General features: G+C 38.2%; 1 protein-coding gene across 1 annotated transcript; it reads left to right on the forward strand.

Moving 5' to 3' along the window:
• Positions 1-2,016: 2,016 nt before the first annotated feature.
• On the forward strand, positions 2,017-21,831 carry LOC104966477 (gamma-aminobutyric acid receptor subunit beta-2-like; the record flags this gene model as incomplete). Its single annotated transcript, XM_010795663.1, has 6 exons — positions 2,017-2,107; positions 13,244-13,381; positions 15,096-15,248; positions 17,690-17,934; positions 18,552-18,692; positions 19,039-21,831. Coding segments are annotated over 6 exons (1,116 nt in total), but the record flags the coding sequence as incomplete, so codon positions are not given.
• Positions 21,832-26,283: the final 4,452 nt, after the last annotated feature.

A 26,283-nucleotide genomic window follows, 5' to 3' on the forward strand; every position in this document is an offset into this window, starting at 1 on the left:
TGACAACAGCAGCTTTTTCAAAATATAGCTACATCATCATACAGAAAGTTTGCTAAAGACATTTTGTCTGATGAACAATGGCATGAAGCTTTGATTGCTTTGATTCCAGGATTTCAAGATGCAAAAGATGGACTTTCCAGCTGCTGTTGGTCTGAAAGAGAGAATAGTAGGAGGAAGAAAGAGAGCAAGAGGGAATAGAGACACACTAGGGTGATTATCTCTGCTGTGTAACGCAGAGGATTGGACTTGAGATGAGCCTCTCTTCTGGAACAAATGTACCTATGTTGTCAGGTGTGCCTAGACGATTACCCACCATGCTGTGCTGCTCTGTGGCAACTCCCTCCGTGGGAGTCAAGTTCTCACACAAGACCAGAGCCAGGGAAAGAATGGCAGCCCATTACTCAGAGCCACCTCCTTATGTTTCCTTCACAAAGTCTGATGGACAACGTCACCTTATCTATTGACTCATGGTTGGCTGATGTTATTATCCCTTATTATCCATCCCTGTCTTTTTGTTTGGATAGAGATTGTGTCTCACTCCTTTTACGCAGACATGCATTGACAAGACAACTATAGTTCCTTGGCCAATACTGTTTGCAGGCATTATAAAAGTACTTACCATGCAAAAACATTTATTTTTTAACAGTAGATTCCAATTCTAAACATTGATCCCATTAATAATCCACATTTAAACGGCCATGTTTCATGTACAGTTTATTTTTTACAGTCCACGTTTCTGGTTTAAAATGCGTTTCCAGCTAGAATTCAAGTAGAATTATGAAGAATTAGCTTTTGTTCTCTTTGTCAACTCGCAGCTATGTTTGAAGCAGCTCAGTGTCAAATAATTCAAACATGTTGAAAGTATTCCTATCAATGTGTGACGTTTTATGGAGTTGGCTCATTGGGCTGCTGCTCATGAAGATAGAAACTCAAAGTCTGAAGTCAACTTGGTCTTTGTTCAACCAAAGAAGGAAGAAGAAAATACAAATAATAAATACTCAACAGAACAATTGTTAATAAATCACCACTGAGGTTCCTAGTATGAAAGAAGAATTAATCACTGGCTGTACTGAAGTGGAGTTCACCATAGCTGAGATGATGACATGTCTTTGTGTCAAAATTGGATTCTGTCAGCACCTATTATCCTCTTCCCTCGCAAGTGACAATTCAGGGGTTAAGAACTTAAAACATGAAAAGCACTTTGATTCTAAGTGGAGACAAACATAAAAGGTCCTCCCACAATCTCTTTTATCCTTGTTTATTTATACAACTTTTCGCACTTAACAAAAATGTTCACAAAGCAAAGCACTGTCAGTCAAATGAACAGAGGGAGGGATGGACAACTGCGTTAAAACTTTACACAGACACAAAGCCTTGGAAATCACATACTTTATTGACATTTTGTTTGTGTTCACATCCTGCCAGTCACATTGTTTGTAACTGTTGTGTTCAGCAAGTATGAAAACATTCTTAATTCCATTTAGTAGTAGTATTTTACTCAAGCTATGTTATAGTATTTGGGATGTCATCAGTACTCTGCCTTCATCCGACATATTCCATGACATGTAATAATAGTAGTACAACCAGCACGACTGTTATCTCTGGCCTACTGCTGCCACCACTGCCCCGCAGAGTTTGATCCCTCCTGTGACTTGCATCTCAGGTGGTGCCTGACAGAGGACCCATAGGATTATCCAAACAATGCTAAAACTGGGACATAAGGATTAGCTTTGGCCCTGTAATCCCCAGCGGACTTCCAACAACTGCTGCCACCGCTTCCCAAATCCTCTGAGGCTCCTGCATTTACCAGTGCAGGGTTACAAAGATTTTGAGTTTAGTTACCTATGGTTAAGTGGAAGATGAAGGCATATCAGTATTCTGTGAATTATGTTGAACTGTTCTCACATTTGACCCTAAACATGTATAACATTTGATTCATGACACTCTACCTACACGTCTAGTTTGCTGTCCATCAAATGTAACCACAATGCTTTGAATTGAACATACTCTGTGTTGTGTTTCAGGATCACTACCACCGCTGCCTGTATGATGGACCTGAGAAGGTATCCTCTGGATGAGCAAAACTGCACACTCGAGATAGAGAGTTGTGAGTAATTCCTCCCTTTATTCTTTAATTATTTACTTCCTTCATTCATTATTTTGTTTCTTGTCAGCGCTCTAAATCCCCTAACTGACGTAAGTGTCTCTACCCTTTCAAACAGTACATGGCATGGCCTTGGCTATTTTCAGTCAGCTGTCAGGAGCTATGTGTGACTGGGTAGGCTGTACAATTTGTGCTCTACTGTAGTACAAGGATTTACTCAGAATTTTTATATTTTCAACATAATCCTTCCCATGCAAAATGTATTTCCCTTGATAAAAGAAGAGACATTCTTTCCTCTCTAAATATACCCTCAGCCGAGTTTGCTCTTGTAGGAATAAAAAATATATAGCGCTTATTGCATACAAGTTGATTCCCAGAAGAAAGGTGTTTTCTACCTTCTACTTTTATCCGGCACAGTTTTGCAAGAGTTTAGGTAAAATACTTGAATAAGCCATCTTGTACGCAAGATAGCACTCATCAAATGAGCTAATGGTCATAACTCAATGAGAGCTCCTCACTGAAGCAGCAAACTACGTTGTGTAATGTGAACTATTGCTAATGCTGCACAGATCTGAAATCTGCAGCCGATTTTAAAACGGCAACAATGTATGAGCAGTGCATCAGAAGAGGTGTCCTAGGGGTGGTGTGGCATCTCTACACCACCTACCATTTAAACACAGCATTCTAGGTTTTAAGGTTTAAATGCACCCCAGGATTCTTGCTGTATCTCTGTGGTCTATTTCAATGTGCCATGCTAAAGTTGCAACTAAAATGGAAGGATGCTCTGTCTGTATGCATGTATGTCACTCCTTCGATTTTCTTTACAACCATTAATCCGATCCACTTCACACTCAGCAAGTGTATTTCTGATGACCCCCGGGCAGTGCATTGTCCAGTGTGAAGTGGTTTGGATGAGCAGTTCTCATGTAAGCTGCAAGCAGCAATACAAGAGGTCAAGCAATCGGCTGAACAGGCACTTCTAGTTTCATCAATTAGATAACAGAAAAGTTCATCTTTTTACTTTCATTTAAGATTGTTCTAATGGTGTTATGAGTAAATCCTAAAATGGCAAGTTCACTTTTATCAAATGAATGTTTTTTTATGTGCTTTGCTTTATGCTGCAATGATTCCAAACACCTCCTTTGTTTCTGGCACATTAGAAAGGGATTAAAATAGTGTCGAGGATGACGAGGTGTATTCATCTACTGTCCCAGGGGAAATAAATCAGCTAAACGTGCTCAAGCTAAGCCACAACAACTCAATTGGATAACAGTAAATGCATCTGAATGTAGTTTCCATGTAGAGATGGTTAAAGGGTGTTACACTCAAATGTGCAAGTGAGCTGGAAGGCCTACAGCTGGTGCTGGTGTGCAGAAGGAAATAGAGCGTAAGAAGCAAAGTAGGCTATATTACACTTTTTTTAACTCATTAACGCACTATACAGTTAAACAATGACATTTATAAGAGGTCGTATAGTTCAAGTAGTGTGTTTCTATAACCAGAACCTGATTTAAAAATGGTGCCATTGTTGCCATGTATGTAATATATGTAGATCAAGGTTGGATGTAGACTTGGTGAAAAAGTGCATAATGATTGAACACGCAGGCACAGACTTCTCCCCAAATCCATAAGGATACGCTGTGGGGCAGAGTACAAACAGTTGGCCAATAAACAAATATTCTGAAATATGATATTATACTTTTTATCATCCAAATAACTAACTTTTCTATGTGTTAATAACACCGTTCTTAGCCAGTAGTCTGGAGAAAACATGTGTGCCTCACAATTAGAAACTCCCATGATGCCCATAAGGTCACAGACTGGGCAGATATTAAATAAGAAGTGTAAGCAGGCTACTTGTCATCTTTAGTTTAACTTGCCACGGGGGGCAACAAAAAACAAAAAATAATTGGGAACCTGGTATGCCTCTAGTAAAATAGTGTATAGCTTGTAACTCCAAATGTACCTCATACTGTGCAGTATCCATTCAAAGTACTCGAACACTGTTCAGAGAATGATTGAACGCAAGTCTAGGGGAGAGAGAGAAACACTGGCTTTTCACAGATGAGTATTCTTCACTACACAGCTAGCCATAAGCAGACCGAGCACACATCCTTCCGTTCTAATTTGGTGACACGCTTAAAGTTTAAAACTATCTTGCTGGGGAATAGTAAACTGAAGTTGTGTTTGTGTGTGGTGCTGTGTGTATACAGTATGTGCGCACATCGCAGGCTCTTAACAATGTGATGTGCCTGTCAGATGAACATTTAAGAGCAATACAAACACTCACACACACTCTTTTGTTTCATCTGAGTCCAGGGATTTGAAGGGCAGCAGTGTGAAGGGGAATTATGCTGGTTTGGACAGTCTTAGATCTAGTGATGACTTGTATCATTGAGTTGGATGATTTATTTTCATGCAGCTGTGCTCTGCTCCTCCCTGAACTCTAGATTTTGATTCTCTAACTTTAGCTTCTGCCCCTCTCTGCACCACAACCTTCCTTATTTTCTTTAAAGGTGACCTATCATGCAAAATGCACTTTTGTACGTCTTTTATACATGAATATGTGTCCCCGGTGTTCCAGGACTCCAGAACTCACCAAGTGTCAGAAAACACAACCCTCTCTATTTTCCTCCATACCCAAACCTCTTAAAAAGGGGCTGCAACGGATCTGATACAGACTGATCCAGATTTGAACACTGCTATGACGTCACAGAAGTGGCGCTACGGCTATTGGGCCAACTCCACCAATCAGGAGGAGACAGCCACGGACATTGCCGTTCGAAAGCGCTGGAGACGCTGTAGTACATATGCCAGGCCTGTAGGTGGTGCTGTTCTCACAGAATCAGCCCATGCAAAGACAGTGTTAAAGTGAGTGAAATGAGGAATGGCTAAAATGCATGATCTGTTTGGTATTTTGATAAATAAAAAGTATAAACATGCCTTATATAGGTATGGTCCTACACTATATTATTCAAATATAGCATGATAGGTCCACTTTAACACATTTTCCATAATAATGTCAGTATACATAGCAGTTATTTGGCTAGTTTCTAGTGAGGTTGATTGCCCAATGTCTCCTAATATCCTTGGTATTGAGCCAGTGAGTGATTAAATAAGCAGTGACAGTTTGAAAACAACATCCAAAAGCGTAATTCTTTCAGGCTTTCATGCCTTTATGCTGACCTTTTCTAATTATTTTAGGAAAAGTTCAACTCCCTACCCAGGTACAAACATTCAATCAGGCAATAACAAGCTGTTTGAGTACAGTGATTGTAGCTACCATGTCGATTTCAATTGTGTAAGAACATTCATTCATCACTTATCATCATGAAGTTACCTTGCCAAAACAATTCAATAGAATATCAATCATTTTTAAATTAGTCTTGTTTTCCAATTTACTCCTGTCACTTGTTGAATAAAGGATATTTCAAGAAGTATTTCACTATTGTGGAAATTGGTAAAACAACTATACTAATCTTGGAGAAGACAGTGTATTTGTCCCATTGTAAACGGCATGGTTCCCTGTGAACAACTCTTTGAAATTCCCCCTTGGAACTGTACCAATTCATTGTAATTTATTGTTTTTCTGCAACTTCAGGAATGATGCTCTGTACTATACATTCATCATTGGTTGCATGTTTGAAATGAGTCAGAGGTTCAAACAGAAAGATTGGAAGGAAACATAGAAAAACCTCAGGCTTATAGTTGTGGATATGGAGAGATGTCAATTATTCATTCTGGAAAGCCCTGAGATTTTCCCATCCTGCCTTTGACAAATGGTTGGCTGGATACACAAAATGATCACTTATATTTTGGTTTGCCAGTATTGTAAAATGAAAAACTAGATGGAAAGAGAACTAAAATATGTTGGATCAAGTAAAATACATGTTTGGCTACTTACTCAAGTACGAGAATAATTAACTGCTCAAAGAAGTACATACAAATACAAAATACGCTGAGTAAACATTACTGCTCGAAGATAAAGTGCTGTTTTGTAGCTGCCCACTGCTCCTAATACAATGTGTCCTGTGTGTTTTAATCCTTCATTTCCATTAGACGTGAACTAGAGGTTGACTGATCAAGGTGTTAAGTTAAGCAATAATGACACAACTCTAATAGTGCAAGTCCCATTATAATGTTTCATTGTTTCTGGTTACTGAAGTGTAATGCTTTAAAATGAATCTATGCAGCATAATTTGTGATTATGTTGCATACAAGCCCATTACTCCTTTATAGACTATTTAAGCCCCATGATTTGGGTCAATTTCCCTGTCCACCTCGGGGTGGTGCATTAATCCAATAATTAATACAACTTATGATTGTGGTGCCCAATTCCGGCCCTGCTTATTGTCAGCCTTTTTTTCCCCCTCTAAATATTAAAAATACCTACTCTGCTTTGGTTTGAGTCTGGATGACTCCTTGTCATTGTATTATCCCAATGTTGTTGCTACTCATCACATACTGAGGACTTCTGGTTGTGCCTGTACAATTGCTTTGAATGGTCAACACAGAATACCATATTGTTATATTAAAAAGTTTTCTCCAACTCCTCTGTCCTGGCCACTGTTGTTCACTTCAACAGTATACACATTCAAATAATCCAATGTTCCCGTGTTAAATCCTACTCGGTAACAAGGCACAGAAGACTATGCATCTTTTTCTTTCTGTTAACATCACTAACACTATCTATTTGATCATGGTCACTATAGTTATAGGACTTCATTGTAAAACACTTTACAGTTGCAGTCTTATTTTGTATATGAGGTAAGGTAAACCTTGCTTTATTACCACACTACCTCAACCTCACCTTAAACAGCATCGGATAAGCGTCAGGTTTATTACCTCACGAGCCAAGCCCTGTCAGCCTGCATTTGTTTTTTTACTACAAGCTCAGCATCTTTCTAATGCATGCGTAATCCAGGACTTCAACTAGCGTAGGAGGCTACCCAAGGTTTTACCTCAGTGCAAGGTAATATTTATTATTAAAATGGGTTAAACCCCCTGGTGTTCTGGGTCACTGTTACAGTAATGCAGTTGACCATGCACAGTATATACACTGCTGTGGAGTAGTCCTACCTTCACAGGAAGCTGATTCTAGTTAAATATGCCACATTGACTTCACAAGTAGAGCAGCTGCACACCTTCTCAATAAATCATAACAACAGTAAGGGGACTGAATACTACACAGAAACCTTTTTGACCTGATTAGCGCCTTCAGCTTATATATTTTGTGCAGTCCCTGATACAATCATATATCCACACATGCATACATGCACATACAGAAAAAGAAAAAAATGTACTGCTGAGAGTGGATTGAGAGGCACATTACAACTGTTATTTTACATAGTTGCTGTGGCCTCTAAGTGAAAACTCTCATTTCATCACAGCATCTCTACCAAGTAATACGTTTATTTTCTACACCAGCGATCCACATCATATGGACAAAGCCACTTTCACAGTCTATCTCTCTCTCTGTCTTGCTCTCTTTGCCCATCAGAGCACATCCGATTTTTAGAAACTGCACACATCCTCTGCACTGTGAATGGTTTTCTACATTCGGGCTTGCATGGCTTATTTATCTTATCTTATCTTTAGATGTCCTGTCCCTGTCATGCTGTCAGCTGCAGCTCGCTGTGTACTGCAAAAGTTTCGAAGACATTTTTAATTGGACACCAGGAATAACATTAAAGTCGCTTTGAACTGCGTGGAATAAAAAATTCATCTGAGACATATTTAAGAGAGGAGTAGCCTTCTCAGCTCCCAGGGGATAGTTAGAGGCTGGCAGTTGTTCAGGGTTTGATTTGCCGGTCCCATTTGTGTGTAAGTATGTTTTGATGTGTCCATGCAAGCACGTGCGTCTGCCTGTATCCTAGGACTAAACAATGTACATTTATTTTGCATTGAGTATTTCTTCCTAAAGACTCTGAAAAGAGCCAGGTTTCCTAAACCATACATTGTAAACACTACAGGTCTGGTTAGTTAGGTATAACTTTGTAGCGTCTGTTATTAATAACTATTTTTATGAGTTTTGAACATTGACACACACTTCCCCAGACTCCTTGTGTGTGTGTGACTAGTCTAAAGGTTTGTTGCATGGTGAAGCATCCACAATACTCAATATTATTTATGGTGAGTAAATTAGCTTTCACATCTGCTGTGACATCTATTGATTCCGGCTGTTCTACAGCTAGGGTCTGTACACACTGTAAATCGTAAAAAAAGCTATTCTCATAATAGATGTGAAGACAATCAGATAAAAGGATGTGTGTGTGATTGTTTAAAGTGCTGCTGTGCGAACCTATAAAATGTTTTTCAATTACAGTTGTGTTGATTATAAACTCTAATTTTGTAAGTTTAGAAATTGGATACATGATGTTTCATAACACCATTTAGAAGTATAAAAACAACCTTTGTTATGCCTGATTATGTTTTGCCAAGAGCAATATCAAAGCCAGTGTTTTATCTCCCTCCAAAATCCGTCTTTGCCCATTAAAACAGATCAACTGAGACATTATTTCATATAAAGGCCTGGAGTCAGATTCGGTCAGGGAGATATGCCAGTTTCCCAGTTTAAATAGCTTTGGTATTGTATTGCTATCTCCTCTGATGCTATCGTGGACAATTTCATTTATTTTTGGCCTGCCAACAATCCCAGACTTTGGAAGAGAAGCCTTTGTGCTAGCATAAAATACACATTGTAACACCCATTTTATTTTTGTACTGAATGGGTGAGTTTGCTTATTATGCATTTGAAGAATCAATCAGCTAATTTCCTCTTTCCTTATTCCATTGTTTCAAAGGCAAAGTTAATACATATACAGTAGACTAACTCTCTCGGGCGTAATGAATTGCAGATCTTATTATCACTCACTCTAATGTATCACAGTTAATGTCATGCAATGGGAATTAGGACAAGTTATCTGTGCCAAATACTGTGACATAATAACTTTAGTATGAGAGCGAAGTGACGCAAAATTGCCAAGTCAGCTTCAATCTCGTAGAAGCAATGGAGTTAAGTGGATTGGGTAAATGGACAATCAAACACATGAGGGCCCGATCACATCATTGACTCTGATTTGTGTACAGTCGAGGCAAAGGCATTCACTTCACCAAAAGTGTTTATACAAAGGATTGTAAACTTGTAATAGCCCCATTAAAATGTTGCAATGTATTATATCACATGATACAAAAGTGTTAGATGGAACTAAGAGTGTACTGACAAATTTGCTTTTCTTTGCTTTGTTTAAATTGCGTCTCTTGAGGTGCCAGAGAATAGGCCATGACATTTATATGTTACATTTTCTTAGATATATCATAGGAAGAGTTGACATTTTGTCGTGAACTGGTACAAAGCATTAGGGTTCTATCTTTTTTACCTATGGCACGGAGGTTATGTGTTTGTTTTGGGTTGTTTGTCAATCTTTCAACAGGATTATGGAAAATAACTACTGGCCCAATGCTCATGAAACTCGCTGGAAGGGGGTAGCATGGGTCTAGTAAGAACACTACATTTTGAGCAGATCTGAATCAACGCCATGATACAAACCTTTATTTGTACCTATGGAAATGTTATTGGTCTCACACAGTACCCTTCTAGTTGGAAATGTGATTGCACTTTCCCTTACATTTTAAATATATATCTGGTGGTGACAGGAGGTAAGATCAGTGGGTCACCAATAAAAATGAACAATCCCCTCGGACTGAACACATTGACTCAAATTACAATTTTAAATCTCCAGTAGAGCAGGTTGTTCAGTCACGGTTTTATCACTTAAGGTATGTATCTAAAATTAAGTTATGTCTGCCTGCCCCTGACCTGACCTGCCTTTATTTCATCCCATCTCCACTAATATAATTTCCTGATACTCTGCACTTAGTAAAGGAGCACTTAATCGTTTGAAAGTTGTTTCAAAATGCAGCTGCCAGGCTTTCTACTGGAACGAGAAGAGAACACATTGATCTAATGTTTCCATCGTTCCTTTGGCTACTTATTCACAGTGGAATATATTTTGAGAATTCTATTCATTTTTTTTTGTTTGACGTGATGATGTCATATAACTTCCCATATGACTATATTATACACAAATGCTTTGGAAATACATCATTTTTGAGAGTTAAAAGGGGGAATATCTGAGTGCTGTGCGCACAGTCTCCACTTACGTCAAGAGGACGTAGAGATGTCAGAGTGTGAGGGTGTTGAGAGCAGCCACTGAGGAGTCTGTGTTAATAATTCACAGCAACTAAATAGGTCACACAAGTATTAATTAAGCAGAGCAGGATAGGGGGTGGGAGAAGAAGAAGGAAGGTAGAGTGAGTGATAAATGGACACAGAATAGTTATGACACAGAAATAACGAAAAGGGACAAGGAAGAGGAGTGTAATCAAATGGAAAAGAGTGGTAGGAAAAAGAGGAGATACAAATTGAACAAGTTATGGAAAATGGGTGGGGGAAAAAAGGATACAAGACCAACGAAAGTATTGGAGAAAAGGAAGGATGTGTCATGTAACAGTTTATATGCACTAATCAGTGAAACAACGTAGGGGTTCCCTCTAAATTGGTCTGGCAAACATGCTTTCATTCGTCGTCCATCCCGTCAGCGTCATCACCGCCTTCACCGCCATCACCGCCATCACCGCCATCACCGCCATCACCGTCATCACCGCCATCACTGCCATCACTGCCATCACTGCCATCACCGCCATCACCGCCATCACCGCCATCACCGCCATCACCGTCATCACTGCCATCACTGCCATCACTGCCATCACCGCCATCACCGCCATCACCTTCATCACCGCCATCACCGCCATCACTGCTATCACTGCCATCACCGCCATCCTACACACACACACACACACACACACACACACACACACACACACACACACACACACACACACACACACACACAGGCACACGCACACCAACACACTGCACATGGTCATGTCAACCATTTTAATTCACTTTCTAGCTGCTCAAATGCTAGTGCAAAAAAGGAGAGTCAACTTCATCGCATGCGATCAAATGATATAAGAATAATCGCTCAGGCAAATTCTACTAACATTCATGTAAATCCCCACAGCCGAGAACATGCAGTTGTAACAACTGTTGCAACCATCAGAAATGATTATTATGTTCCAGATTTGTTTAGTTCATCTCCTGCTGTTACCTTAATGCAAAACTACTAAATCAACTCTGGGATCAACTGAACAGGTTTTTTAAATGTATTATTTCGTTTTTTTTATCAGTTTTATGATGTAGGGCTATAATATCCAGTTTGTTGTCCTGAAGCAGCAACGTGTATTGCCCGTTTTGGCCTCTTGCCACCCAGCCAGTTCACACTTCAATACACTCATTGTGATGAGCTGTCAGAACTATTACCATTTACAAAATGCAGCAATCGTACTGTGTTGCACTATGAAAATGAACTCTGGGTCAATTCTCAACCTTAGTGTTTCCCTAAAGAATGCAAACATCTAACAGTAATGCCATCTGAGTTTTAAAACAAGATTAACTGCTGTGTAGCTTTATTTTTTAAAAGCCACATGTTTTGATGGTAAGATGACTTGCCGTGGTGTAGGGAGGCTTAAAAATCACTTCATTACATTTGATATAGGCTTTCACAAACCCACGCAGGTTTACATGGTGACAATAGCTTTTTTACATATTATTTTAAATGGCTGTTTTAATTTAGTTTTAGCGCACAAACCCCAGCTGTCTCCTGTCTCTTCTCATCTCCTCATCTCCTACCTCTCCTCTCTCTGAGACCAATACTCTTATGCCCTGAAGTCAGTAGACATTTCAAATGTACCAGAGCAGACAGTAGGCAGTGGATTATGCAAAAGAACGTTTCATGGTCTAATGAAACATTTCTACTTTTCTTCTCGCTTCTTTTCCAACACTCCTTGTCTTTAACTATACATATGAACTACAGAGTTCTATGTTACTCAATCATTTATTGCCACTGCCCACTAGCTGCCTTTGCTGTCCTTGTCTCCACTGATTGGGCCAAAATGAGAGCAAACGAGCTTCCAGCTTTGGTTCAGATTAATATTAATGGACTTGCTTCCTGTCTCTTTACAGATTTTACTTGGTTTTACAGATGAAAATGGATGCCTGGTTATTTAATCATTCTTGCTCTTGGTATTTAATAATTTAATTGCTCATGGAACAAGACATAATAAAGTTGACTCATATATATATTTAGTCACATATACACCATAAGGTTTTCCTTCAGCTACTATATGGAATGTTTTATGTTTAACTTCCTTTCATTATTTATAGTTTTAACAGGCTTTTACATAATTTAGTTATCGTTAGGAATACAGTAGCAGGGCATGAGCATGTGCTTTGCTTGTGGGAACTTCAGATAATGATGTTGAGCTGCATTCGAAGAGGGAAAGGAACTGTTGTGGAGATACTCAAGACTTATAGACTGGTTGTACTGAGCCAGTTGTGTGTAACTCTAAAAGTACTTATTGAAAGAGGGTTAAATAAACCATTTTATACAAATACAACTGTTAGATGTTATGCCATGCTCAATTATCACAAGTGACGGGTCAAGAGCACACAAGTGGATCATTTTATAATAATAATAATTACAATGTAAAAAAGTGTGCTCTGGTACTTGTTAAAGTGTCAAAGCACAAATAAATCTATGAATCACCCACTTTATCTGAAAACAGTGACTAAGAGGTGCTACTTGACGGTGTCATGGCAATTGAATTCCATTCATTCTCACCTGTAGAATCAAATGTTGCCACTGCATGTTGCTCTCTATATACAATATGCTAGTAAATGTGGGCTATATAGATCCAGAAGCATCTAAGTCAGTAAGAAGTTGTATTTGCTAATTTACTGTAATTGCATTTACACACAAATTCAAGTAGGATATGAGAAACATCCTTAATTTACGGATTATCTCCATCTCTATCTTTTTTAAGTCAGTGAAGCAAAGACCAATTATTCTTTGCTGTCAGCCAAGTGTACTTTGGTGACAAATGCAAATGTTATCATGCACAGTGATTCATTAACTGGACTGCACATGATCCAGATTGGACATGATTATAAACATACATATTTGATCATACCATTAACAATCCTCAGTAATTCCTGTGCTCTGTGCCCTGTTTTAGATGGCTACACTACAGATGACATTGAGTTCTACTGGCGGGGAGGAAACGGGGCTGTGACGGGGGTGGACAGGATCGAACTGCCCCAGTTTGACATTGTGGATCATAATCTAATCTCCAAGAATGTCGTCTTCTCCACAGGTAATGGTGACAAAAAGGTTGAAATGCATGAATCAAAGTTGATTAAGCAATAATCCAAATGTGGTATAACGTAATGCAATCCTACCTTCTTATTCTCAAAATCCATATTATCTACAAGCATGTATGAAAAATGTGTTTAAATACACACACACTTACGTTTTTCTTTACTCCTATTTTAAAAAACCCTTTGGTTCTATTCAGTTTCTGTTATTGTTATTTCATTGAATTATCACTATCCTGCTGCAAAACATATTGCAATTCATAAATATTGAATTTCTCACTTATTGATATGAAAAATAGAATGTACTTATTTCCCGAAATGCAGACTGTTATGTAAATGAACACATATACAAACCTCTGAATGAAGTGCAGTCGTGTGAGAGGGAAGACACTATGACTTATTTAACAGCAATAAACAAAAAGAATGCTGTCGGATACAACATTCATCTCTTCTGCATTTTCATATTCGTGAATTTTGTCATGCAAGCAAGCAATTGTAAGCGGGACAGGCGTTCTGCTGAATACAGTTTCTAGGTACTGTACAGAATGGGAGCAGAACACTAAAGCAATAAGATCGTAGAGCCTCAACCAATGAGAGGGCTTGTTTTTCCATTCCACGCAACCCTATTAATAACATGATGCGTTCTGATGAATGCACAATGTTTTCATGCAGTGTGCATGGAAACACTTATTGCCTCATTCCGAGATATGGTGAATGGGGATTCCCTTTTTAACGCGCTGTCTATTGCAGCATGGAGTATATGACCTGTGGGGAACCCAGAGTTGCTGACATCAGCACAAGTCCATGGGCATTTACCCAACACAAGTGTCATGTCCAAGGATAGACAATGACATTGTTGCCCTTTTGAATAATAGATATTCCCTGCTGTACCTCTGTCATGTCATTTCCTACCCAAGCTACTCCCTCTCTCCATAAAGAAATTATTCAAGGATTCTCTCGGTGGCTCATGCAAACATTAACTAAAAGAAACAGCAAATCTAAGTGGTGACATTCAAAGAAGAGCTGAGGATGGTGGGTTGTTGCTGCTTTCATTAAAAAGCACAATCTTCCTCCCCCAACCATGACTCTCCAATGGAGTTGATATTGCTCTGTTTTCCAGCCCTGTAGTGCCGTTACTTTGTGGTTGTAATGCAACTTAAAACCAAATACAGCCAATTCCCTCAGGAAGAAATGATGTGTTCTGATAACATTTTTCCTTTACCAAAACCCCAGCTGAAGGTTTATTTCAAATAGAGCAGGATAAGCAAAAATAAGAGGATCCTCGATAGAAAAACCATCAAACTTCTTGCAATATTTTGTATAACCACAGGAACTGGAGAGCAGGTAAATCAGGAGAGTGCTCTATTTAAGGGACAACAAATAAAGCCTTTTACTGGGTTGCTTCTACAATGGACACTCAGGTCAGAGAGACTTATAAATAACTCGGAGGAAGAACTGATAGAGGAGAACCATCTAAATTGAAAATGCCTTCACAACAAAGTTAGAAATCAAACTGTTATTTTGCTATCAACCCAAAGTGCTAAACATTTACTGGTTTCTGCTTTTCAGTGAATATCTTCGATTTCATTGTTTTGACCAGGGAAATTGTAGATTGAATAACCCATCCCCCAACAAAATAAATGATTACAATATTTACTTTTTAATATTTACACTTCCGCTTGCTTTTTTCCACTTCCCATCCCCTCTCTGCAGGTTCTTACCCTCGTCTGTCCCTGAGTTTTAAGCTGAAGAGAAACATTGGGTACTTCATCCTGCAGACATACATGCCTTCCATACTTATCACCATCCTCTCTTGGGTCTCCTTCTGGATCAACTATGACGCCTCTGCTGCCAGAGTGGCTCTAGGTGAGGCCTGCAATGCAAATATAGACATTTTGTCAGATGACGGGGTGGAAGATTGCCCTGGTCTGTTATAGATGGGTCAGTGACAGTTACACATTGCTTTTATGTGATATGTTTCCCTTCTTTACATCATCACATTCATAAAATTCACCTGAAGTGCAATGTGGGACAAGAAAGGCACATTTCACACTATCTCCGGCAAGAAACCAGTGTCAAACCTAAACATTGAAAATTCAGACAAGAGTTTATAGTCTTTATAAAATACTGCCTTTTTCCGACAAAAATCTAAAACTCCTTACAGATGAACTGATCAGTGCGGTGAAAGCCTTGAATTGTACGTATTGTATAAATGATGCATCTTGTATTTTATATTTTTCCTTTTTTTTAATACATGATCTTTAAACCTTCAGTAAAGAATAGCACTGCACCGATCCACAAACACACTTTGTTTCACTCCTTTTACAGTGATTGTGTGTTCAGGGTCAAATAACCATTCCCAGTACCACAAATGTAACTGTTCCTCTCACGTATTATGATGGATGACCAGTTTGAGTTGTTTTCACTCTTATTTCAGAGCCCCTGTGCTCTTCTGGAAGTCACAATTTCCCCCCGTCATCCTCAATTATGTAAACCCTGTGTAGCCTGCGAGGTTTGTATTGAGCTTCTAGCTTACTCTGTGTGTATCGGAAGCTCCCTGTCTTCTTTTCACCCTGCCCCATCCACCCAGCTTCATCCATCTACCCATCCCTAGCTTTAGTCGACAAGGCAATTTCGCTGATTGACGACTGAGCTGCATTTAGCGATCCAGGGGAAGGCATGCATGGGATTTAATGAAAAAAAAGGTAATGCGCCATAATGGAGGCGGGTCAACAGAGTTGCGAGATATAAGGTCGCCCCCCAATCTACACTAGATCCAGGCACCACTTTACCCTGACCTGGTTTCAAGCATTAAAGAGGACCTGTAATGGCTGAAACACATGGCCACTGTGTTGCAGGAATCCTTTGTTGTTATTGTTAAGCTTCTGCATCAACAGCTTGGGAAAATCGCCTGAATCCTATTTTGAGCAGTGGTCACAGCTTTGTGACAGCTGTAAAATAATTTAGTAATTGTTTACTGAGACTCTCAATCGAAATTGCCTTAAATAATCATGCTTTCTGTGCTTTAACAGTAGAATATACAGGTGCGTGTTGGGGGATTTATGAGCGCCATACTGTAGGAGCAGAGAATGCAATTATTTAGTCATGCAAGGAAAATCACATTGAGGCTTAAGAATCATTGCTTTCATGCCAGTTATAATTCTTGCATATAGATAATACCTTAGACACACACTATGGTAGGCACACTACCTCAAAGAGGCTGTGCTTTGCTAAAACAGCAGGAATATGAAATGATATCACTGTGTTTCCATATCACTCATAATAAGCAGAAACGTACCCCATTGATATTCACAGTCAATTTGAGAGAAACTATCTGCACAGCTTGCTGGGCGACGTTTTGAAAACTGACCACAACTTTTCTCAGTTGGAAATCTCTGCTAATGAACAAGACCAAGGTTGACATTTGAATTTCAAATCGCTGCAGCACTTTAGGTGTGCCTCTTTTAGCTTGTCTCCCAAGTCATGGTGGTAAGCCTTTCGGGTTTATTGACCCTGGCAGGCTTAATCGAGCAAAGACATGGTATCATGTGGATCAAAAAGATGTTGTGTGGTGGGAAGGATTAAGTCTGTCACACACTCAGAAGTGAACAGTATGTAAGAGTTTCAGGTGAACTTAATACATGTTGTTTTCGACATTGAGTTATTCATGCAGTATCTATATAACCAGTGGTGTAGTGGGGATTTTTTTACTGGGCGGACGGGGCGGGGGTGTTGGGTGGACGGGAGACACTATGGACGCGCTCGTGAACTGTCAATGGTGGGGGGGGGAGGACCTCTGTATCGCCTGTCAGCGCAATTTACATGATGCCGTTTAGACAATATAATAATAAAGGGCGGTACCGGCTGTCAGCGAACCGATCCGGCCTTTCTGCGCGACTGTTACTCAAATGCGGGACATAGTTCCAATTTGTGGCACGCGGGACAAATAATAAAAATGCTATGTGTGCAGTCCCACAGTGCGGGACACCTGGTCACCCTACACGCGCACACATGGTACTGCCCCTCACACACACACACGCTTCAAATCAAGTTGCATAAATGCTTGAGCTACGTTTTTATTATAATTACTGTGAAAAATGCCTAATTATGTTTTCGTCATTATTACAACAAATACACACTTGCAACTGATAACACTGGCAATTATTTTAGATGTATTAGACTATTAAAAAAAGAAATCACGCTTCAAATAAGTGGGGATACGGCGTACCCCCGCGTCCAACGCCCACTACACCACTGTCTATAACGATGATTAGATGTGATGCAATGCATTTGTCTTTCTCTTTTAGGAATCACCACTGTGCTCACCATGACCACCATTAACACCCATTTGAGAGAAACCCTCCCCAAAATCCCCTATGTCAAGGCTATCGACATGTACCTCATGGGCTGCTTCGTCTTCGTCTTCATGGCTCTGCTGGAGTATGCGCTGGTAAACTACATCTTCTTTGGACGGGGCCCTCAACGTCAGAAAAGAGCAGCTGAGAAACTAAGTGTAGCCAACAACGAAAAGATGAGGATGGATCCAAACAAGGTACATTAGCTTGCCTCTTTAGTTTGTTGACCTATTTTTTTATAAAACTCCAATTCTGCATACATAGAGGAAAGCACAAACTCTAGATGAGCTTCCACAAGTCTTACATTCTATTTCTCAAGTGAACGCTTTTCTTTTTCTTTGCTCTAGATTTACAAAATTACACATTTTCTTTACTTTGCAATGAAATTGTATCTTAATTATTAATGGAGCTGTCTGGGGAGCTCAAAATAATTACTAGAACATAAAAGAAGTCTCAACACTTCAAATGGAGGGTTGACCTAATGTTTCCTGCCTTCACTGTGCCAAGGGAAGTCATCCTAATAAACTTGTACTAGCAATTATTCAAATCCAAATGAGACATTCTGCCAGCTGAAATGATGGGGAAGGAGGTCTCAGGGCCACTTGGCTCTTTGTTTTGATGGAAGTTAGTTGCATTCACTTACTCAGACTTTTCTCCCAGATGACATGAACCAAATGCCTACAAGCAGAGATACAACATGGCCGCCATAACCAAGATAACATGGCTGCGAATGGACCTGCTGATTATAAGTCTATGGTTGGATGAATGTCCTGTAATATCAAGTGAAGAGTAAAACAATTATGTTTCCTTGCAGTGGTTGGTGGGGAATGTAGTTGGCAGAGATGATACTCTGTATGCAAGAATGAAACAAAGGGATCTTGATGGTCATGAGTCGATGTGGGAACCAATCTTTGTGGATGACGCAGCAATGGGACTTGGCGATCAACGGAATAAGGTACTGCAAAAGCCTTAAATGGTGTTGACATGCTACTATTCAATAACATTAAGACTTTTTGACCAATTGCCTGCAGCACAATAAGATTGATAATGAGTAACCAAACATGTGGCTGTGTACACAACAAGCCGATTTAGTATTGAATTTTTGTTGTTATGGGCAATCCCACAAGAAAACACAACTCCAAATAAAAGGCCCATCTTGTATGGTGTGGTCGCACAGAATAGATCTTTAAATTAAATGTTGGTACTTCATTGTTTGACATTGTGTATATGTGTTTTATCAGATAATAAATATTGTTGCATGATATCAATAAACTATAGACAAACTTAATTATTTTTTCCAGATGGACCCACATGAAAACATTCTTTTGGGCACCCTGGACATCAAAAATGACATGGGCGTTACCGAGCTGGCACTGGGTCTCAATGACCCAAGAAATACTATGCTGACATACGACAGCTCAACTCTACAGTACCGCAAAACAGGGCTGGCCAGGCACAACTATGGCAGAAACACGCTGGAGTGCCACATGACTCAAAAGAAGAGCCGACTACGGAGGCGCGCTTCTCAGCTAAAAATCAACATCCCAGACTTGACTGATGTAAACTCTATTGACAAGTGGTCGAGGGTGATCTTCCCAACTGTCTTCACCTTCTTCAACGTTGTTTACTGGCTTTATTATGTCAATTAAAGGGGAATAAGGACATCAGTGAAGGCAAGAACAAACAGCAAAATACTTAGGTCATTTGTTGTTTGTTTCTGGTTTGTTTCATTTTTATGTGATCTTGTAATACTGGACTGAAATACTATATTCAGGACTGGATCCATCATAACTTGGAATACTGCATTTGCTGGCTAACACGTGAAAACCTTATAGAAGAGAGATTACAAACATATAAGGTGCCTGTTCCCGACTATTTGTTTAAATTTTACATGTTTGGGAAATTTGTATGTTCACACTTTTTTTAAATGTTTGTTTGCATATTGTTTACGTTTGTATTACTTTGAATTTACAGAATACATAATTCATTGCCAAAATATCATATCATTCAGATTCAAAAATGACAAGATGACATATCTAAAGGATTTGTTTACTTTCACTGAAACTACTCAAAAAGTGCTGGAGCAAATTAACGTCAGCAGGGTTTTCTAAGGTTATCTGTGTCAATTTACTCAAACTAATTTTCCTATTAATATTACAAGGGCCTGATGTTCAATATTTACAATATCATGTAATGTAAAATATATTTTAGATCAAACATTTTCTACTTTCTACTAATAAACTGGCAGCCCTGTATCATTTATTTCTAAGTATTTTCTCAGTTCATAGACCATTTAAATAGGGTAACAATGAGAAATATCAACTAAGAACATTCCAAAACGTCCAGGTTTGAACTCAATTGCACTCAAAAGCCTGTTGAAAGTCAAAAATGTTATAATGTAAATAAGCATAAAGCTAATACAGCCAATGTGGATTGTCATTAGTTTATCTGTCCACTCTGTCCATTGGAAGAGAGTAAAGAACAGAAAGAGAGAAACAAATGTAGTAAAGGAATCTAATGTTTGTGTTTAGCCAAATTGGATTTACATATATATTATTATAATCAAAATGTTGACCTTCACCTCAAAGTCCATTCACACAGTATGGATGTCTTTGGGGATGATTTGTCTGAAGAAAGTAGTTTAGTCTATAACTGTTTATGTAAACATCACCTGTATACCTTTTAGTATATCTATAATATGACCAAAAATTGTCTGACTTCAGCCTTCTATTCCCATTTTCTTGGAAACATATTTACCAACTCAGAAGAAAATGTCCTCAAATGCCGAAAAGGCACTTTCTCGGTTCAAGAAGAACACGGATGGTAAAGCTTAAAACTGACGCCATTGATCCTGCCAGAAGGCAAAAAAGCACAAATATCAGCTTTTAAGACAATATTTAAATATCATTTTTTTATGCTAGGTTTTTCGTTTTGTTGCCAATGACTTTATATATGTATCTGCCTCCAAAGCTAAAATATTATAATCACAATTTAAAGCCAATAAGTCATTTTTTCCAGATTGAAAATGAGTTGATGGTCATAGCCTTTAGTCCACATACAACAGGTAATTACAGATTATTTACAAATGATGCTGTACTTTTGACGTTGTGTACACAATGAAGATTTTATAAAGGATTTTGCACACAAGTTCTTAAAAGCCATAGAGGCTGTACCTAGTTCTTCACATACCTGGTGCTTATGTGGGCTATCTTAAAAGGAATTTTATTATTATGACTACAATCATACTTGTTTCAGTTCCAACAAAGTTTAAATGTAGGAAAACACGACTAGGGCTGCGATAAAGAGTGTACCATCCCTCTTCCCATTGATTTTCCACACTGCCCGTATGAATAATTCTGCTGTTATAGCCTCTTTTATTGCATATAAGTACAGTCAATAGATTTAAGGAAAATAGGAAACTTCAAACATATTTCAAAGATAAATTGAAATGATAGGAACAAGAGCTTTTGCATTGTTTGTCTCAAGTGCTTCTTTCGAGTTCACCTAAAACAACAAAGTTCTCACTCAAAGGATGAATATTTACTTGTATGCCATTCATTTTGATTGTGATGGTTTGAGTAAACACTTTGAACATTTATATTGTAATTCTTTACTTAAAATGTAGCCACATACAGTTATGTCTCACTGCATGATCTGTAAAGTAGTAACTCTTTGATATTCTGTTTTTATCTCACTTTCTCCTTTTCTCACTGAACTGTTTCATTTCATTTGTGCTTTTTGTGTTCAATTGACCTCGCAAATGAGCATACATGATTCTGTAATTGCAATTTATAAAAAGTATGTCTAATGGATATTTCAAATATTGATGATGGTATAAAAGATATTTACATTTTTCTAATAAGCATTTACAGCTGAAACTGTTTTAAGAATAACACAATAATGCATTTTTACAAGCACTGCCCAACAACTCCAATGGAAACTTTGATTAAACAGTGTGCATAGTTTTAACCTACATTAACCTCACTGGTGTTTACATGTCATCCAAATTAACCATTTTCACATTGTGTTGATCTAGGAATTGAAATCTGCGCATTGTGTGTAAATTATAAAGTCTCGTTTTGGGAGTTGTTTAATTGTTCTGGTGATTATGTCAAACTAAATTCTTCTGACCTTTTTTTGTTTTTATTTTGTAATTAAGTAAAATGTGCGAAGAGATCCTTATAGATTATCGAATAATCACCTTATTATTGGCATTGTGCATTTTTATATTTGAGGATGAATTGAACTCAAATGTGCATATTTAGATAAGTATGTATATATCAGATAGTATATTATTAATCCTCAATTGGATAATATTATTCCTGTAAATAAATACCTATGAGCTTTCAACATAAAGGAGAAAACAGACATTTGAAATATAATTTATACTGTAACGTTAAGAGAATGAAAAAGGCTGATGTGAAACAATGTAAATAGTCTATTTTGCAGTGTCACATGATCACTTTTTTCTTTGCTTTTTTTTTTGCTCTATTTGTTAAAGCACATACCTTTGGGTTTGACAAAATGTAACATATATTCATGAATGTAGTTGATATTCTTTTACAGCATGTATTTGCTGTAATATGTCAGCAAAAGTTTTACAATTTATTGTACCAATGATCAGCTAAATAACGCATCATGTACACCACCGTTTCAAACAAACAAACTAACACACACACAAACACACTAAGGGTCAAGTAATAAGGAGGCTAGAAAAGCCTTTGGATTAGCCCGAAAGTAAACCATCTCAGGACAGCACAATTCACACTACAAACAACACTACAAAAACAAACTACGACTTCCTGCATTGTACTTAAGAAAAAGTACCTTAGTGAGCTTGTTTCAGATGTAATGTGTTTGCTTCCTCTGTTTGACAACATTCCTATATTACCAGATGCAATACACATTTACACTTCTGACAGTATCCAACATATTTTCAGTATTGGCAGAATCTAAGGACCTTAGAAATAAGTCATTAATGTATTAAATTAACCTTAGCCATAAACATGTCTCAACCCGAAATGAATATATTTCTTATTTTCAGAAAAACTACTGTATGTGGTATGACATGGTGTGTTTGAGTGTAAGAGTGTGTAGTGGATGTATGTTTGCCAAACAGGCATGTGTTCCCACCGGCTACTGCCAAGAAAGGTCTGCTTCATAAGTTCTACACTTTGAATAATGTGTTTGTTCTTCACAGCGCTTTTTTTGTTTCATATATTTTTATACTTCTATACTCCTGTGTAAAAAAACAACTGCAAACACTGTTGTTTCGCAAAACCTTGTAAATCCAATTTTGGCAATTTTCACATTTATATGATGATTATATTGTCCTCTAGGGGTTCTGAAAACCTAATGACATAGATGCTTACAAAATCCTGTCATGGTCCCATGTATAAAGTAAAACAAAATACATTATGGTTTAAAAATGGCTTTTTTTTCTCTTCATTCCTGGAAAGTTAAGGTTTTTGGGAATGCAAGGTTTTCATCAGACAGCAGAGTCTTCTCTTGGGACAGACTGACATCCTAAAAGCCTAAATGACACATCTTGGTGACAGTGTATGTTTGCACACACTCACAGAAGAAGCCTTAGCCTCATGCTACCCTGGACTAAACTCCAAGGAGCATCAATCCTTTTTACCCTCTCAACACCCTCCACCTTGAACAATCCCTGTATGTGCCACTCACGAGAACATTCCCAGAAACCCAGAGCTATACCCTTCTCAAAGATAAGCCCTGTGAAAGTCAGTGTCTGTCTTTACTATGAAAAACCTAATGAATACATTGTCAATAAATATTGTATACAGTTCTAATTCAGTGTGTTTATTGTAACCCTGAGTCGGGGGAAGAAAAACAATTGAGTGAGATAAATTACATTCTTTGTTGAGACAAAATAAGAAAAAAAATACATATTATATAAGTGGTTTATGGGGCAGGTAAGAACATTTTTTAATCAACATTTGTTGCTCACAAAAAAACCTAATGAGATCAGAACCAGGTTAACATACATTACAGTATATGTTATCATGCTAGAAGAACTCCAAATACCATCATTCATTTTGGTAATTTCAAAGTCTGTCCTGACATTTATTTGAGCTGGAACCATTTAAAAGCAACCTGGCTTCATTCCAAGAGTGCCAAAAAGAGATGTTCACAGATATATGAGACGCTCAGAGCAAGTGCTTTGTAACTTATTTGACCTTAGGACTTTCACCCAGTAGATGGCTGTTTGTGTCCCATGGGAAACTAAAGTTAATTTATTTATTTCAACACAAAGCATGATCTTTTTCTAAACCTAATTCAGTGTTTTTTTGTTAGTGTTACTGGAACGTTACTTAGTGGTTTTGTTTGAATTCACAAAATTGTTACTGTGGACATGGTTTGAATCGGGCTACACAGTGCGTTGAAAATCAAGGAAAGGGATATTGTGCGTCAATGTAGGACGAAATGTGTTATTTTCCCCCTCAAATGTTCAATATTCTGGGAGAAAAAGTTAACAAAATCAAGCTAGACTATTTTAATTGACCAAATGTTTTTGTGCAGATGCTAATTTGTGGATTTAATGTTGGCCGAAGTTTGCTTGATTCTCAATTAACCAAAGCACATTATATTCAAGGTCGCTTCTCCACTTGCTGGCAATAGGCAGCTACATTTTCCAAGCCACTGCTCAGGCATTTGCATTTTAATTTCAAGGCTTCACATAATACAGATCAGTACACATTACATTGTTTAGGTAAATAATGCCTGTCTGTTGCTACAAGATGCTGGTACTCCTAGAGTAGTATTATATCAGCACATTTCAACCAATAGCCCTCTCTCATTGGCTGTTGTTTCTCCTTCCAGTCCATAAATGCGATGTATTAACATTACATCAAATACTTTAATTTGTTATTTCCATTATCACACAGCTTTTAAAGATGTGTTTTATTTGTAAGATATTACAATTAGTGCAATACACAAGGAAGCAAAAGTGGTAACTTGTGTAAAGTAGTTTTATCCCTGCACATATTGTCTTTGCTGCAATATTTATTTTATCTTTGGTCAAAATGGCATCTTACCAAATACTCAGCCCTGTGTAAACAATAAATCATAATCAAAATAACTTGTTGCCTTTGTACGATACAACAAGTGTGTCTACGGACTACAACCAAAGGCCGAACAGCTTGTGCACTTTTGAAGAAAAGGGCTGTCAAAGGAGAAGTGTAGCTTAGAGCAGAACATGGTTTTGGCTGTGAACAAGGAGGCTTGTCAGAGTCTCCGGGAGGTTTTAAATTAGCAAAGATTCCTGGCAGTCTGGTTTATTAAATCTGTAGAATATAATAAAACTGCTGCTGCCTTTTCAAAGTCTCAAGATATAACAGATGCCTCTTTTCAATTCACGTCTACTCCACTCCGTGCACCCAGAGTTAATTTGGTGGTTTATTTCCCCATGAGAACATTTACATACCAAACTTAAGGAGTTTCATGTTAACACTTTAATGATCTAAGGGATATTGGAGCCAAATGTGAAATTGGTCCAACAACAAGTGCAGCCTCGTCTATTTTTCTCTTTTGCTTTAGACCAACATACAGTTTAATCAAGCTACTATACAAACATGAGCTTTTATTACATCGATTTAAAAGTATATCCGAGGATATAAGAGGTCCTTTTATATTTATTAAGAAGTTTCATAGATTAAAACATAGTTGATTCAACAATATTTTGGGTTTAAGATCTACAAAAACTATACCAATACCTGAAACATGATGTTGTCATATACATTGAGTTAAATATTGCCAAATGACAAATGGATTGGCCATCTAAATGTCTTACTCATGCTAAGGCCTCCTACCTCCTAGTCATGTAGACAAGATTATAGATTCCTTTTATGACAAATGGGAATGTTGCATCACCATGAGCTAACTCAAAAAGTATGACGTAGGACAGGGGTGGGCAAACTTTTTGGCTCGGGGGCCACTATGAGTTTTGACAGACGGGCCGGGCCAGTAGCAGATAGGTGAAAAAATATTTAGCTGTCCACTCCTCATTAAATACTCGGCACTCAATGTTGACTTTTCTTTTCTTTGGTCCACTCATTGTTACAGATGCAGGTTCAGAGGTGAATTATTGCTTCATTGCGTCATTACGTCACGTAATGACGCAATGAAGCAATAATTCACCTCTGAACCTGCATCTGTAACAATGAGTGGACCAAAGAAAAGAAAAGTCAACATTGAGTGCCGAGTATTNAGCGCAAGCTACTTATAGGGGGTGGATTCCCTGACGCTGACGTCAAGATCACCTGCCAATCAGGATTGGCGTATGTGAGATTGATGCTTCTGTTTGCTCCGCGATGAGGCGCATCCCATAGTGAGACATCTCACTTCATGTTACTCTGAGAACTGGGGTTACGTAAGTAACCTATAGTTAATATGACTCTTTTTTTGGCTTTTGTCAATACACTGTTGCTATGGGCGATGAACCACATGAGGATCAAACCTTGGATTTGCTTTCAGCAGTAAGAAACATAGCAAAGTCTACAAATGGTAGCATCAAGGTCAAAGTG

The sequence above is a fragment of the Notothenia coriiceps genome, unplaced genomic scaffold (assembly GCF_000735185.1).
Source record: "Notothenia coriiceps isolate Sejong01 unplaced genomic scaffold, NC01 NC01_scaffold00037246, whole genome shotgun sequence".
Lineage (NCBI taxonomy): Eukaryota > Metazoa > Chordata > Actinopteri > Perciformes > Nototheniidae > Notothenia > Notothenia coriiceps.